At 49.6% G+C, this 17,218-nt stretch overlaps 1 protein-coding gene across 2 annotated transcripts in view; it reads right to left on the bottom strand.

Moving 5' to 3' along the window:
• Positions 1-2,743: 2,743 nt before the first annotated feature.
• BANP (BTG3 associated nuclear protein) overlaps positions 2,744-17,218 on the bottom strand; it is a 303,621-nt gene continuing 289,146 nt past the window's right edge. For both annotated transcript variants that reach the window (XM_060253627.1, XM_060253628.1), the window contains exon 13: positions 2,744-3,627. In XM_060253627.1, the coding sequence (XP_060109610.1) occupies positions 3,556-3,627 (72 nt within the window). In that variant the 3' untranslated portion in view covers positions 2,744-3,555. The remainder of the gene's footprint in view (positions 3,628-17,218) is intronic.

Here is a 17,218-nt window from a genome sequence, read left to right as displayed (position 1 = left end):
TCTGAGGTTGGTAAAATGAGTACCCAGCTTGCTGGGGGGAAAGTGGGGAAGGCCATGGCAAACCACCCCATAAAAAGTCTTCCGTGAAAACGTTGTGAAAGCAACGTCACCCCAGAGTCGGAAACGACTGGTGCTTGCACGGGGGACCTTTCCTTTTCCAAAGCCCCCACCGCCTCATCAGCTGGCATGGAGAAGGCATTTTTGTCTTTAAATCACTTTCCAAGCCTAGCCAGCCAGCGGCTTGGAGAATGCATTTAAAGTTTCTTTCTTTCCACCTCCCTCTCCCCATCTATTTGCCTGCCTGCCTTCCTGTCTTGCGGCTCTCAAACATCTGACATGTATTCTATGTGGCTGTTATATTATGCAAGCTTGGCCACCCCTGACCTAGTCCCTTAAGAACCTGCCTTGCCACTGCCGTCATCCTTGGAGGCCCTCCTTCAAGTGCGCGCCTCCTGAGATTAGGAAGGTACCCATGTTCCCTCTAAGCTGTAGAGTCTTGTGAGCAAAAATTCTACTTTGTGAGCTACTGGCATGAAAGTTGTAAGCTCCTGCATACATTATTGCGCTCTGGGGTCATCCTTCTTGAGCTAAGACAAAAAGGTGTGAGCTGGAGATGAAAAAATTGTGAGCTAGCTCACGCTAACTCAGCGTAGAGGGAACACTGGTGGGTACCAACCTGGGAGAGGGCCTTCTGGGTTATGGTACCAGCTCTCTGGAACTTGGGGGTCTCCAGGGAGATCTCTTGTTACCATCTTCTGTCAGCTGCAACAGAACATTTTTCATTCTGTTTGGCATTCCTTCTGTGAGCTGTCCTTCCTAACCAGTGCCTTCATTGCTGTTTTTATGCTTTGTATGTATTTTAATTCTGTTTTAAAGGATGTTTTAACAAGGCTGCCCTGAACCTGCTTTGGTGGGGAGGGCGGGATATAAATCGAATAAACCTAAACCTAACGTGTGCCAGAAATGTGTTGGTTTTAATAGTTTTAAAATGTGATCATATCATGCATGCTTTATATTGTTAGTTATCTTCAAGGCTTTTTTGGTAGAAAAAGCTCAGCCAGAACTCATTTGCATATTAGGTCACACACCCTGATGTCACCATTGTTTTGCACAGGGCTTTTTGTAGAAAGAAGAGACCCGTGGCGCAGACTGTTAAAGCTGCAGTACTGCAGTCCTAAGCTCTGCTCATGACCTGAGTTTGATCCCCGCCGGAAGCTGGGTTTTCAGGTAGCCGGCTCGAGGCTGACTCAGACTTCCATGCTTCCAAGGTCGGTCAAATGAGTACTCAGCTTGCTGGGGGGAAAGTGTAGCTGAATGGGGAAGGCAATGGCAAACCACCCCGTAACATGTCTGACGTGAAAACGTTGTGAAAGCAACGTCACCCTAGAGTTGGAAACGACTGGTGCTTGCACAGGGAACCTTTCCTTGGAGAGCCAGTTTGGTGTAGTGGTTAAGTGTGCAGACTCTTATCTGAGAGAACCGGGTTTGATTCCCCACTCCTCCACTTGCACCTGCCAGCATGGTCTTGGGTCAGCCATAGCTCTGGCAGAGGTTGTCCTTGAAAGGGCAGCTGCTGTGAGAGCCCTCTCCAGCCCCACCCACCTCACAGGGTGTCTGTTGTGGGGGAGGAAGGTAAAGGAGATTGTGAGCCGCTCTGAGACTCTTAGGAGTGGAGGGCAGGATATAAATCCAATATCTTCATCTACCTCACAGGGTGTCTGTTGGGGGTGGGGGGAGGGAAAGGAGATTGTGAGACTCTTCGGAGTGGAGGGCAGGATATAAATCCAATATCTTCATCTACCTCACAGGGGGTCTGTTGTGGGGGAGGAAAGGAAAGGAGATTGTGAGCCGCTCTGAGACTCTTCAGAGTGGAGGGCGGGATATAAATCCAATATCATCTACCTCGCAGGGTGTCTGTTGTGGGGGAGGAAGGTAAACGAGACTGTGAGCCACTCTGAGACTCTCCGGAGTGGAGGGCGGGATATAAATCCAATATCTTCATCTACCTCACAGGGGGTCTGTTGTGGGGGAGGAAGAGAAAGGAGATTGTGATCCGCTCTGAGACTCTTCGGAGTGGAGGGCGGGATATACATCCAATATCATCTTTTCTTTCCTTTTGTAGTAAAGGAAAGTTCTGGCCATCACATTTAAAGGGACAGCACACCTTTTTAAATGTCTTCCTTCCATAGGAAATAATGGATAGGGGCACCTTCGTTTGGGGCTCATAGAATTGGACCCCCTGGTCCAATCGTTTTGAATCTTGGGAGGTACTTTGGGGAGAGGCACTAGATACTATACTGAAAATTTGGTGCCTCTACCTCAAAAAACAGCTCCCCCAGAGCCCCCGAAACCTCCAGATCAATTCCCCATTATACCCTATGAGAATCGATCTCCGCATAGGGAATAATGAAGTGCTCAGCAGACTTTTCCCTCCCCCGCCCCTTTCTGGCAACTCTGAAGCAGGGGATTGGCCTCTCTACTCATGAGTTGCTGCCAGCTTCTTCACAGCAACAAAGACACACCATCCCAAGAGGAAGTCTTTCAATCGGAGACTGAAGCCTCCGGAGGTTCAAATGCACATGGTCCTTTGGGGGCGGGGCTTCCCCCGCCGGCCAGCTGACTGGGGGCGGGAAGGAGTCTGGGAAAGCGGAAGAACCCCCGCTGGGACCTGGGGATTGGCAAGCCTACCTGGAAATGAAAGGGGGTCAAATGCAAGGATGAAGAGTGAAATAGAGAAGGGTGCTGTTCATAAATACACATTTATTTCCTTAGAAATGCATAATTACAGTGTTGGATAGTAGCTTTCCCCTTAGAAAACTTGTTAAGCAACAGTACAAACAAAAGGGCTGGCCTTTTCTGGTAAGGGTTTTTTTTTAATTTGTTTTCTTTTCTGGGGTTTTTTTTTGTAAATACTTTTTTTTTTATTATACTGAAACAGAAAAACCACCGGCAAAATAGCTAATGTTTGCAATAATGGATCTTCCCCCCGCCCCCCCCCCCCCAGTTTCCTTCTTTCTTAAATACATCTCTCTCTCTTTTTTTGTTATAAACAACATAGCGAATAAAAAAAAAATCTCTGATCAGCAAAATATATTTGCACTCTTGATTCTTTTGGTGCGGTGACGGGTATGCGCCGCGAGACGGCTGTGTGTCCGACAAGGTATCTACACGCTTTCAGGAGTGTTGAGTCACAGAACAAATGCAAGAATGGTGTTGTTAGTGCTTGTGATCGCTTGATTAATTAATTTAATTAGGTTTCACCTCCTGAACGACTATTTGCCTTATAAAACAAAGAGTCCGGCTGAGCCTAGCGAATTTGGAGATTTTTCTCCCGGAGCGAAAATATGGCAGCTCCCACCACCGTCGTCCGTAGGGCTCTGGGGTGTGCCTTCGTCAATGGGTCCACACGTAGGTCAAGACGACCAGATCCACAGAGGTGAGCCACGCTTGTATGTACAGGGAACACCAGTAAGTCCATACTCTCCCCGCGGAGAAGCCAGGCTCTTTGGCTGGAATCCGGAGCTGCTGCTCTCTCTCCTGTTGGTTGGCTCCCTCTCACTGGATCTGAATGGCTCCGTGGTCTATTTGCATTTCTGGCTGGATGGTGGACTGGAGGGTATCTGCGCTCTGCACGAAAGACAAAAGAAGAACATGCTATGCTTTATACCAGGGGTGTCAAACTCATTTGTTATGTGGGCTGGATCGGACATAAATGAGATCTTGTCGCGCTGGGCCATGCGTGTCATAAAATGTAATGTTAGGTAGCAGAGATATAAACTTAGCACTCGTTGGTCTTACAGGTACTTTCTTTGTATCCGGTGCGATCCAGAGAACTGGGCAAAGGAAGCTCTGGCTCTTTGCTTCCTTCCCCAGGGGACCAAGAGGAGGGGAGGAGCCTCAGCCAATAGAAAGGAGAGAGGATTGGCTCAGTAGCTCTGCTATGCAATTGAGAGATACTATCCCTCCCCCCTTCTCCCCAAGGGAGGAGCCTCAGCCAATGGAGAAGATAGAGGCTTTGCTTTGTAGCTCCTGTGCAATTGAGCAAGCCTGGCAAAGCAAGCTGTGATGCAGAAGGAAGCAAGACAGAGAGAGAAGGAAGTAGATAACAGCCAGTTGCTTGGGAGCCCGATTTGGTCCCTGGGCCGCATGTTTGACACCCCTGCTTTATACCATCTGCAGGGTTTGGTTGCCCCTTCAGATGTGGTCAGTACAGGGCTGCCAACTTGTGTACACGAGCAAGACTGTAAGAACATCAGAAGAACCCTGCTGCATTAGATCAGTGGTCCATCTAGCCCAGCGTCCTGTCTGGCCAACCAGTTCCTCTGGAGGACCAACACCTGAGCATAGAGGCGAAGGCCTTAATAAGAAGAGCCCTGCTGGATCAGACCAGTGGTCCATCTAGTTCAGCACTGTGACTCACACAGTGCCCAACCTGTTTCTCTGGAGGGCCAACAACAGGGCACAGAGGCTGAGGCCTTCATACGAACATAAGACAAGTCCTACTGGATCAGACCAGTGGTCCATTTAGTCCAGTATCCTGTCCCACACAGTGGCCAACCAGTTTCACAGAGTAGAGGCTGAGGTCTTTATAAAAACACCAGAAGAGCCCTGCTGGATCAGACCAGTGGTACATCTAGTCCACCATCGTGACTCACACAGTGGCCAACCTGTTCCTCTCGAGGGCCAACAGCAAGGCACAGAGGCTGAGACCTTCCCCTGACGTTGTCTCATGGCTCTGGGATCGGTGCATTTGAACATGAGGTTCCCTTTAGTCACCATGGCTAGTAGGCACTGATAAAGACACCGATAGTAAGCACTGACAGACGTTCTAGATTGCCAAGAAAATATGTACTACCTTTCTGTGAAAGTGTTGGCATGGTGGGAAACAAAAAGAGCCAGGAGGAGAGAGGATGGTCGTATTTGGCCAGTGGGTAGCCAGTCGAGCTTCAGTGACGCTGCCAGGGGCTGACAGCGGGCCTCCCTCCGACTCTCAAACACCTGACTTTTATTCCATGCGGCTCTTCTGTTGAGCAGGTTTGGCCACCCCTAGAAGGCTGCCACATGTGGGCTCCGACCTGATGGCATGGTGGGGGGGAGACCCTGAGGGCAGGCCAAGAACACCAGCCTAACAGCACCGTCTGCAAACTCTGGCAACGGCACAGGGCAAGGCCATTTTTTGGCATAACACCATCAAGGAATCTTTCCCCAGGGAATTCTACATCATTTCCAGAGGGAACGTAGCTGCTAGTTGCCAGAAAAGGGCAACTAGAATGATTAAAGGGCTGGAACACTTTCCCTATGAAGAAAGGTGGAAACGCTTGGGGCTCTTTAGCTTGGAGAAACATCGACTGCGGGGTGACATGATAGAGGTTGACAAGATTCTGCATGGGATGGAGAAAGTAGAGAAGTCCTTTTCTCCCTTTCTCACAATACAAGAACTCGTGGGCATTCGATGAAATTGCTGAGCAGGCAGGTTAAAACGGATAATAATAATAATAATAATAATAATAATTTTTTATTTCTATCCCGCCCTCCCCGCCGGAGCAGGCTCAGGGCGGCTCACAAAAGGAAATACTTCTTCACCCAAAGGGTGATTAACATGTGGAATTCACTGCCACAGGAGGTGGTGGTGGCCGCAAGTATAGCCGCCTTGAAGAGGGGTTTAGATAAAAATATGGAGCACAGGTCCATCAGTGGCTATTAGCCACACTGTGTGTGTATATATAAATTTTTTTGCCACTGTGTGACACAGAGTGTTGGACTGGATGAGGCCATTGGCCTGATCCAACATGGCTTCTCTTATGTTCTTAGTGGTCTTACAAAGACGGCGAGTGGCAAAGAGACCAATTCCAACCTATCTGCTGTCCGGTTCTAAAATAAGCCGCTCAGCTGTAAGCGAACGCTTACAGCAAGACTGAGAAATTCAAAATGGCAGCCCTCATTCTCCAATTATGCTTTGAGACTTTGCCGTATTGCCCACTTCTCTTTGTTCTGCCAGTAAGGTCATCCTGCTACAGATTACCGTATTCCCCCAGTTCCACTCGCTGGTGAGAATTCTCCCAAATCATTCGGTTGCTCACTTTACTTTCTCAATACCCTCCTGCTAATAAGGAGATTCACAATAACGGTTTGTCTGCAGCCGCAGCGGCCACCCAAATGCCTGGGAAGAAAGACTCGCTCGGGTGGGGGGGAAACGGAAGACTGAAATTAATCGCTGCTTCGCAAACCCTGGCTTAATTACCCGGAATTTCACCAGATGTGGACGGTTTTCAAAGGGCTGCCTTTTAAGTGGGAGCCGTTTCCCTTCACTCGATCTCAGCGAGGCGGGGGGAGGAACGAGAGGAGAGGAAAAACAAACTTTGTGCGGCATCCTGACGTTGTTACTGTCATTTCGCATGTCAGGAGCCATTGGGACTTTGGTAAGAAAAGGACACAATCAGCTCAGGAAAACAAACAAGAGCCTGTGTCCAAGGCGGGCTGCAAGTGGGCACGCGTTCGTGCCGGGAACGCTCGCTCTTCACAGCGCACCAGAAGCACATCAGCCGCCTCAGCTCCTAATTTGTAGGCACCAACCGGTCCTCAGGCGGCCGCCTATTAACATTTGCTCTTTGGGGGGAACTCCAGAAAGCGCTACGGGAACTGCTGTGGAATACATTTGGAGGAGCCACATGATGTGTAAAACACGACACGAAGCTGCCTTTGGTTGAGTCAGGCCGTCGCTCTGTCTGCTCAGGCTGGCAGCAGCTCTCTAGGGTCTCAGGCAGATCACCTCCTACCTGATCCTTATAGGCCAGGGGTTGGGAACCCTTTTTCTCCCAAGGGCCATGTGGATATTTATAACATCATTCGTGGGTGCTCCGCTAAGGGAGAAGGATTCAGGCCAGCAAAATTAATGCAAATAATTGTTTTTCTATTTGAAGTCATGTGGGGAGAGCCTAATCTCACACACACACACACACACCTGGTCCGCCACCCTAGGCAAATGCATAGGTCCAGGGCTTTTTTGTAGAAAAAGCCCAGCACGACTCAGTAGCATATTAGACCACATCCCCTAATATTAGCATATTAGGCCACACACTCATTAGCATATTAGGCCACACCCTCTGGGATAATCAAGTGCAAACTGAGCTGGGACAGTAACTTCTCCAGGCCCTGCAGCAATTCTGGCCGGCCAGCCAGGCCCCAGGGAGGCTGCCGCACAGTACATCTGGGCCCTGTGATCCCTGCCTGGCCCTGGGGAGGCTGCTGCATGGCATGGCTGGGCCCCACGATCCTTGCTGGCCAGCCAGGCCCCAGGGAGGCTGCCACATGGCAATCTGTGTATCTGTCCAGCAATCCCCAAGTATACGGCCCTCGGGATGGAGGTTCCCCAACCTTGTTATAGGGGATGCTGGGGATTGAACCTGGGACTTTCTGCGTGTCAAGCAGAGGCTCTACTGGTCAACCGCAGTCTCTTCTATAAAATGGGTACTTCCTGGATGGTACAGGAGGGGAACCAGCTGGGACACAGGTGAACACGTGAAGCTGCCTTATATGGAATCCGAACTACTGTCTACTTGGCTCTCCAGGGTTTTAGCTGGAGGTCTTTCATATCACTTCCTAAGTGATTGTCTACGTGACTTTACAGAGAAGAAGAAGATGAAGATATTGGATTTATATCCCTCCCTCCACTCTGAAGAGTCAAAGAGCGGCTCACAATCTCCTTTCCCTTCCTCCCCCACAACAGACACCCTGTGAGGTAGATGAAGATACTGGATTTATGCCTGCCTCCACTCCGAAGAGTCTCAGAGTGGCTCACAATCTCCTTTACCCTCCTCCCCCACAACAGGCACCCTGTGAGGTAGATGAAGATATTGGATTTATATCCCGCCCTCCACTCCGAGAGTCTCAGAGTGGCTCACAATCTCCTTTACCCTCCTCCCCCACAACAGGCACCCTGTGAGGTGGGTGAGGCTGGAGAGGGCTCTCACAACAGCTGCCCTTTCAAGGACAACCTCTGCCAGAGCTATGGCTGACCCAAGGCCATGCCAGCAGGTGCAAGTGGAGGAGTGGGGGATCAAACCCAGTTCTCCCAGATAAGAGTCTGCATACTTAACCACTACACCAAACTGGCTCTCCGTGCAGAACTGAATCCAGCAACTTCACTGTCAGTTCCAGTGGAGATCCAAGTGGAGAATGAGCATGACTGTTTGGCTGAATTGCTAGCATAACCTCACCAGGACCTCACTGATGTACCTTTGGACTCACCGGGTTTTTGTTTTTTTCACAGATTTTTTTTTTCCACAGAATTGATCAATTAACATCTAGAGTAAGCCTAACGACTGAGTGAGTTAACTACTCTCCCACAGTCATCTATTCAACTGGAGGCGCCGGGGATTGAACCTGGGTCCTTCCGCATGCCAAGCAGATGCTCTGCCACCGTGCCCCCTTAGTGCTCTCGGAGCAGAAGATGCACAAAGCCAGTCATCGGACCACGTACATCAAGGACAGAAGCATGCGAGCCTTTGAGTTACGGTGAAGAGTTCTGTGTGACTCAGAAGCATGTCTGTTCTCACAGTAACAGCCTGTTCTGATAAAAGTGCATCTGGTTGGAACCTTTCTGTGATTCCATACTAGAAAGACAGCCCACCCACGGTCAAAGGGCTGGGATGGTTATCTCCGAAGAACGAGTGCTTGTAATCCGGGGTGGAATTCTAGCAGGAGCTCCTTTGCATATTAGGCCACACCCCACTGATGTAGCCAATCCTCCTGGAGCTTACAGCAGGCCCTGTGCTAAGAGCCTTGTAAGCTCTTGGAGGATTGGCTACATCAGGGGTGTGTGGCCTAATATACAAAGGAGCTCCTGCTAGAATTCCACCCCGGTGAAGGAAGCAGAGAGTGGTGGAGTTGTGAGTCTCTTCTAAGCCCCTCCTTGACAAAGATCATTGTGGAAACAGAGGAATACTGAGGTTGGTGTCTCCGTTGGAGGAGGCACAAGGAGTTTCTCCACCCAGTGGGAAAATGGATGCTTGAGAATTACAAGCACTTTTCTACAAGCACTTTCTGCTTTTCAAGTATGGAGTTTGGATGATAAGAGGAAACTGCTCTGAGCATTGATACTGAAATTTGTGGCACTTTACACTATTATGAATCATCGGCCAATCAACATCTTGTGACCATCCCTGGCCCAAAGGATGTCCGGCTTGCCTCGACCAGGGCCAGGGCCTTTTTGGTCCTGGCCCCAACCTGGTGGAATCAGCTCCCCAAGGAGATGCGGGCCCTACCGGATTTACTGCTATTCCGGAAGGCCTGTGAAACGGAGCTGTTCCACCAGGCTTTTGGCTAAGGCAGGTGGGCGTCCTCACACCAGCTACTGGCCTTCCTGCACTGACCGCATCCTGTGTTTCAATCGGTGAAGGATGTACATATCACTGACGCTGCCTTATTTTATTTCATTGCGACGGTTTTAACTGTTTAAATTTAACTGTCTTATGATGTGATTTTAGCTGTTTTATTATGCTGTAATCCGCCCTGAGCCTGACCTAGGAAAGGACTAAGAAATCAGCAAAAATAAATAAATAAAATTGTCTATATCTTCTTCTAAGAAGTTTCGTTCCCTGGGCCAGGGGAAGCAAGACTGAAAACCACGTGAGAAAGAGCCTTCTCAGTGGCTGCCCCTCATTGGTGGAACCAACTGCCTGAGAAGGTCAGAGCCTTGCGGGACCTTGACGGACTGCAAGGCCTGTAAGATGACACTGTTTCAGTTAGCATGTGAGATGCTGACCATCACCACCACCAAGACTGCTAATGGGTGCTTAAGATCACTGAACAGAATACAATCCTAGAGAGGTCACTATAATGATCTTAACACAACAAAAAATGGAAGCTAGTGACCAGTTTACTAAGAAGTATATAGAAACCAGTCCAAATGTCCAAAACATGTACATTCAAGTGCCAAAGTAGTGTGGTGACAAGCCAATCGATTAAGTACTTGTTTCTTTCCAGTCTTCATCAGACCTGGGACCAATATTGATTCAATTATATAGATTCTTTACATAGTGATCGCTGTACAGCAATTTCACATCGGCTACAGCTCAGTATGAGGCCTCTTGCGCCATACTGAGCTGTAGCCAATGTGAAATTGCTGCTGGAGACGCTCTGCGTCCCCCTTTTTAAAAAATTGTGTCAAGAATCTATATAATTGAATCAATATTGGTCCCAGGTCTGATGAAGACTGGAAAGAAACAAGTACTTAATCGATTGGCTTGTTACCACACTACTTTGGGACTTGAATGTACATGTTTTGGACATTTGGACTGGTTTCTATCTCTCTCTCGGCTTGACTTCGGGCGTTTTCGCACTGACCTTAATCAGCAGCGACGCCCCTCTTCACCGCGCAGGATCGGCGCGGATTTCGCACTAATTGCCGCGGAGCACCCGGAAGAGCCGGAAAGTCCCACGGCTTTTGCGGCGCAAACGGAAACAGCCAAAAACCAGTTTCCATTTGCGCCGCAAAAGCCGCGGGACTTTCCGGCTCTTCCGGGTGCTCCGCGGCAATTAGTGCGAAATCCGTGCCGATCCTGCGCGGTGAAGAGGGGCGTCGCTGCTGATTAAGGTCTGTGCGAAAACGTCCTTCGTGAACGAAGATTTAAGAAAGGTGCAGTAGTCCACGTCTGCTGCAGGCTCGCTGGTGGCTGACAAGACCAATGTGGGACAGGCAGGTCCAGCCACAGCGGCTGCAGGGAAAAGTCTGATTTGGGGTTGGTGCTGTAGCAGTACGATTCTTTATTTAGGCTACCTTTTCTAGGCCCCTCTCCATACGGAGCAAGCAGTGCTGTCCCTAAATAAGGTTGCTTGGTCGTTCAGGGTGCTGCTGAAAAATGCTTTCGTCTCCGGGTCAGCATCAGGCGACCAATACCCTGAACCGCCTACATGCAGGATCGGGACTGCGGCTTCCAGTGGCATCTTCCACCTGCCGTTTCGCCCCTTGCCCATCACTGCAGGACTTGGCATGTTGTGGGTTGTGGATGTGGACACCTTCAGGCCTGCGCAGAGGAATTTTCTATATACTTCTTAGTAAATTGGTCACTAGCTTGCATTTTTTGTTGCGTTAAAATCATTGAACGGCATCTTAAATCAAAATTAGCAGCAAATTATTTTAAACTGTTTAATGCTTTTAATGCAAATGTTTTCATTGTAAGCAATGCGTTGTGAGCCGCCCTGAGCCCACTTCGGCGGGGAGGGTGGGCTATAAATCTGATAAAATAAAATAAATATTTAGCATACATTTGATAAGAGTGGCATTTTTGAATCACGGTATCGTTGTCCTATCTGTGACTCTCCTGTTTTGGGGCCTGGAGATCTCCCAGAATTACAACTGACCTTGAGTCACCTCCCCGGGAGGAAATGGCTGCTTTGGAGGGCGGACTCTGCGGCATCACGTCCTATCGAGGTCCCTCCCCTTCCTGTGTCTACTTTCTCCAGGCTCCACCTCCAAACCTCCAGGAATTTCCCTGAGAGTTGGCAACCCCGGTCTCTGCAGATGGCCTAACTGGCAACAGCAAACCCCATTTCTAGCCTCATCTGCATGTTTTTTATTAAAAGTTTCAACATTCCTTTCCGTTTATCTGCAGCATGGTATAAATCTCTGCGGTTAACCATAATATTAAAACCTAACACGGCGCAAAGGGTCTGCAAGAGAGCGATTCCACTGCTGCTGCCAACAGAGTAGGAGACAGATGTAAAGATTTATCGCTGGATTCAAAACAGCTGACTCCTGTCGAAACTTGAGTGGTGAGAGGGGAGGGGGAAGTCATGAGTGAAACCTCCCCCCTACACCACCCCCCCATCAATGGGAGGTAATTTATGGGGGGAAATCTGAAGGCCCATAACAGGGGAGGGCAGTTTGCTAAAAAGGAGCACTTCTGATTATACGATGCGTGAACACTTCATCACTCTGACAGCAATGAATGTCTACACCGTGGCGCTTTCGAGGCTGGAAAGGAAGCCAGCACCCTCCTGCGCGCGAGCCTGCAGTCTAGGACATCACAACAGCTGATCTTTACCCACAGTGCCTCAATGGGAAGTTTCCAAGGGCTTCAAGAACCTTAAAACAAGGGGAAGGTTAGGGGTGGGGCCAGTGGTTCTCCAGACACAGAAAGGTTGGGTTTGACTTGTGGATTGCCACGACAGGGTGCATGTCTGCTTTTCTTTACGGTCCCACAGAACAGTGGCTTCATGGTAAAGGGCCAACTGGTTGAGCACCTTGGAACAGGTGGTACCCCTGGCATCTCCAGTTAAAAGATCTGGCAGGTAGGCGATGCAAAAGACCTTTCTCCACCTTACACTGTGCAGAGCTGCATCGAGTTTGCACTAGGGCTTGTTCCGGGTGCAGAGCCCTTTTGCCCCCGGTGCTTCTCTCTGTTTTTGCACAAGCTGCTGCAGAGATGTGAGTTGGCATGCTGCTCTCCCGCGGCAAGCAGAAACTGCCTGCAAGAGGGTCTCGCTTGCCACAGAAAAGCGGCACGCCAACTCGCAGTTCCGCAGCACCTTGCGCGAAAACAGAGAAGCGCCGGGAGCAAAAGGGCTCTCCACCCCGGAACAAGCCTAGTGCAAAATCGGTCTTGCTGACTGAGCAGATGGTATCGGCTTTGAAGGGCCAAGGTGGGTCTCATTCAGGATAAGGTGACTTCAGGTGCGTTCTTGGGCCAGGGCCACCCTGCTGAAGCAAAGCAGACCACTGCCTGCTCAGTGCTTGGATGGGAGACTGCCTGGAAACCAGGGGTGCCAACTCCAGGGTGGGAGATACCTGGTGATTTTTTTTTTTGGGGGGGGGGGGTGGAGGTTGAGGAGGGCAGGGTTTGGGGATGGGGGAGACCTCCGCGGAGTAAAATGCCACAGAGTCCATCTTCCAAAGCAGCCGTTTTCTCCAGATTTCTCTCACCTGGAGATCAGTGGTAACCCCAGGAAAACTCCAGCCACTATCTGGAGGTTGTGTAAACCAAACGGGAAAAACACAGTATGGTAGAGAACCTAGAGAGAACCGTGTCCAAAAGAGGAAAGGAAGGAAAGGTCCCCTGTGCGAGCACCAGTCATTTCCGACTCTGGGGTGACGTGGTTTTCACAACGTTTTCACGGCAGACTTTTTACGGGGTGGTTTGCCATTGCCTTCCCCAGTCATCTACACTCCCCTACGCCCGCAACCTTGGTACTCCTTTTACCGACCTTGGAAGGATGGAAGGCTGAGTCAATCTTGAGCTGGCTACCTGAACCCAGCTTCCACCACGATCAAACTCAGGTCGTGAGCAGAGCTTAGCACTGCAGTATTGCAGCTTTAACACTCTGCACCACGAGGCTCTTTTTGTTCAAAAGAGACATGTTATCAAATATACTTTTTATTCATCCTTGAGTCTTCACTACACTGCAATGTTGTTGTTTTGAGAGTCTTTCAGCAATAACTTTGTTTCTCCACAGAGAGGTCTACCTGTCAACACTGCTACAGTACAGCAGCCCTTTTGGGTGGACTCTTTAAGTGACTCTGGTTTTTGTATGATTTGTAATTATTTCAATGTATTTTCATAAATTGTGAGTATGTAAAAATAGGCTTATTGCTTTAACGCATTTAGAACTTTATTTTTTGTTGTTCAGTCGCACAGTCGAGTTTGACTCTTTGCGACCCCATGGACAAAGTCATGCCAGGCCCTCCTGTCTTCCACCATCCCCCGAAGTCTGCTCAAATTCGTGTTTGTTATAGCAGTAACGCTGTCCAGCCATCTCCTCTTCTTTCCTAGCATCAGGATCTTCTCCAGGGAGTGCTCCCTTCTCATTTGGTGGCCAAAGTATTTGAGCTTCATCTTCAGCATCTGACTTTCCAGGGAACAGTTGGGGTTGATTTCCCTTAGGACTGACTGATTGGATCTTCTTGCAGTCCAAGGGACTCTCAAGAGTCTTCTCCAGCACCACAGCTCAAAAGCATCTGTTCTTCTGCGCTCGGCCTTCCTTATGGTCCAGCTCTCACAGCAGTACATTACTACTGGGAATACCATCACTTTGACTATACGGGCTTTTGTTGGCAGGGTGATGTGTCTACTTTTTATTATACTGCCCAGGTTCGCCATAGCTGTCCTCCCAAGGAGCAAACGTCTTTTAATTTCATGGCTACAGTCACCATCTGCAGTGATCTTGGATCCCAGAAATGTGAAGTCTGTCACTGCTTCCACGTCTTCCCCTTCTATTTGCCAAGGTGTGATGGGGCCGGATGCCATGATCTTAGTTTTTTTGATGTTGAGTTTCAAGCCTACTTTTGTGTTCTCCTCTTTCACCCTGAACAAGAGGTCCTCCTCACTTTTTGCCATTAGAGAGGTATCATCTGCATATCTGAGGTTGTTGATGTTTTTCCCGGCAATCTTAATTCCGGCTTGTGCTTACTTACTTATTACTTAGCCTTAAAGTAAATATAATCTTGGCATTGAGCTTTTGCGAGTGCTTGTAGTTTATTGTTAGTCCTTACAGACTTCTTGAGAGATCCTACATCTCTTTTGAACACGGTTCGCTCTAGGTTCTCAACTATCTGGAGGTTGGCATCCCTACTAGGGAACCCAATGCAGGCCAACTTCAGTTCTGTAATAAAGGTGGGCCAGAAACATAACAAAGAACACTGACCAGCCGCTCTGAGTTGCACACAATACTGTGAGAACACTGTATGAGCGAGATGCGGAATTATCCCCCAGGCTTTAAACTGGAGCTCATGTACGCTTGCGGCAGAGTTTTCATATGCTAGCAAAAGAAACTTTGATGCATTTTAAATATCCCAAAACATCAGCTCCATCACCTTTCTTTATTTTGTCAAGAATTTGCTGCCTTCCCATTCTAAGACGTTTGCACGCCCTGTGTCTCTCCTGTTTCTAGGCTGGAAAGGAGAGTCAGTTTGGTGCAGTGGTGAAGTGTGCAGACTGTTATCTGGGAGAACCGGGTTTGATTCCCCACTCCTCCACTTGCAGCTGCTGGGATGGCCTTGGGTCAGCCATAGCTCTCGCAGGAGTTGTCCTTGAAAGGGTAGCTTCTATCAGAGCCCTCTCAGCCCCACCCACCTCACAGGGTGTCTGTTGTGGGGGAGGAGGGAAAGCAGATTGTGAGCCGCTCTGAGTCTCTGATTCAGAGAGAAGGGTGGGGTATAAACCTGCAGTCTTCTTCTTAACAAGCTGCTCTACCTGTCTCTTCTCTCTTGTATGAACAAGAGGCCTAGCAAGACAGAGTTTCTTGGTGTTTCCAAACTGCTTTGCTGCCATTTACTGGAGGAATGAAGCTTGGAGTAGCCAAGTAGCTATAAAGGGCGCTTCCCCCCCCCACCCCAAAATCCAGACCTTTTGGATTACGAATTCAGACCACTGCTGAGTTAAGAAGAAGAAGAAGACTGCAGATTTATACCCCGCCCTTCTCTCTGAATTAGAGACTCAGAGCGGCTCACGATCTCCTATATCTTCTCCCCCAACAACAGACACCCTGTGAGGTGGGTGGGGCTGAGAGAGCTCTCCCAGAAGCTGCCCTTTCAAGGACAACTCCTGCAATAGCTATGGCTGACCCAAGGCCATTCCAGCAGCTGCAAGTGGAGGAGTGGGGAATCAAACCCAGTTCTCCCAGATAAGAGTCCGCACACTTCACCACTACAGCAAACTGGCTTCCTTCCTTCCTTCCTTCCTTCCTTCCTTCCTTCCTTCCTTCCTTCCTTCCTTCCTTCCTTCCTTCCTTCCCTCCTTCCTCCCTCCCTCCCTTCCCTCCTCCCTCCCTTCCTTCCGTCCTTCCTTCCTTCCTCCCTTCCTAGAGAAAAGCACCTCAAACTGGCAAAAATAAAAAAATAAAAATAAAAAAAATCCTCAGTTGCGCAATGATAATCATGCTAAATTTAAAGTTTCAACTTAAATAATGGGACACATGTTTCTGTGCCAGCGGTTGCAATCAAGTTAGAAAGGCCTACGAGAAGCTCGGGATGGAGAAGCAGGTGGTCGGAGCCCTTGGAGTGGAAGCACCGTCGAAGGCAAGACCGCATCGCAGGGATGGCAGCAGGGCAAGAAGGCCCAAGGGAGGGGCGTCACACGCCATGTTCTCGAGGAGAGCTGCAGCTGCGGCCCAGCCAGCAGGCTCCTTTGTTCCCGTCAGACAAGGAAACTGGAGAGCTGCAGCCAATTTGGATACCCCGGCCATGTGCAGTTGATTCTGTTCAACTGTGGCTGCACTCACGTGTCCTCTCAGTTCTGAGGCCAAAGTCCCCACCCCCCACCCCCACCCCAATTTGGCCACAGAAAGAGTACAGAAAGTTCTTGGGCCCGAGAACAGCCAAGCCTTTTTTGTGACTCACCTTGGACTGACTTGGGTTTCCTGGCTCTGACCCCTGGCATTCTTGACCCCCACCTCTGGCTCATCCTTGGCTCGTGAGCCGGCCTGGACGACGCCCAGCATCAGGGGCTGAGCCTGAAACCTCCTTTGGCCCAGCCTGTCCCACTGACTGAATTTGCATATCACTTCCAAGAGAACGGCTCAGAGCTGGAGACGAGACGGAGCTGGTTGGGCAGGTTTCAAAAACTCCACCGTGGCCAACCTTTTAGCGGGGTGTCTGTGTGCGTGCTGCGTGCCAAGTCCAAAGGAGGAGTCAGGGCCACTCTTGTTCACATCCTCAGAAATCTATAGCCCCTATGCTGGACAGCAGGTCGGCCAAAACAGAACAAAAAAGGTGGCACTCTTGCACCTGCCCCAAGGGCCAAAATTCCCTGCAGCCCAGGCCCCTTGTGGCTTCCGGCCTGCACGGCAACTTGCATTGCAACTTCTTGGGGTTTTGTGCTTCTAGGGTGACAAAGTTCAAAGCTATAACATTCTGCATTTACACCCTTTGAAGAAGTGAGCAGCGACTCGTTGAAAGCTCCTAAAAAGGTAGGATGACCGTGGCTCAGTGGTAGAGCGTCTGCTTGGGAAGCAGAAGGTCCCAGGTTCAATCCCCGGCATCTCCAACTAAAAAGGGTCCAGGCAAATAGGTACGAAAAACCTCAGCTTGAGACCCTGGAGAGCCATGAATGGGGCTGTGGCTCAGTGGTAGAGCGTCTGCTAGGGAAGCAGAAGGTCCCAGGTTCAATCCCCGGCATCTCCAACTAAAAAGGGTCCAGGCAAATAGGCGTGAAAAACCTCCGCTTGAGACCTTGGAGAGCCGCTGCAAGTCTGAGTAGACAAGACTGACTTTGATGGACCCAGG

The sequence above is a fragment of the Heteronotia binoei genome, chromosome 14 (genome assembly GCF_032191835.1).
Source record: "Heteronotia binoei isolate CCM8104 ecotype False Entrance Well chromosome 14, APGP_CSIRO_Hbin_v1, whole genome shotgun sequence".
Taxonomy (NCBI): domain Eukaryota; kingdom Metazoa; phylum Chordata; class Lepidosauria; order Squamata; family Gekkonidae; genus Heteronotia; species Heteronotia binoei.
This window is presented reverse-complemented; position numbering and strand designations above follow the sequence as displayed.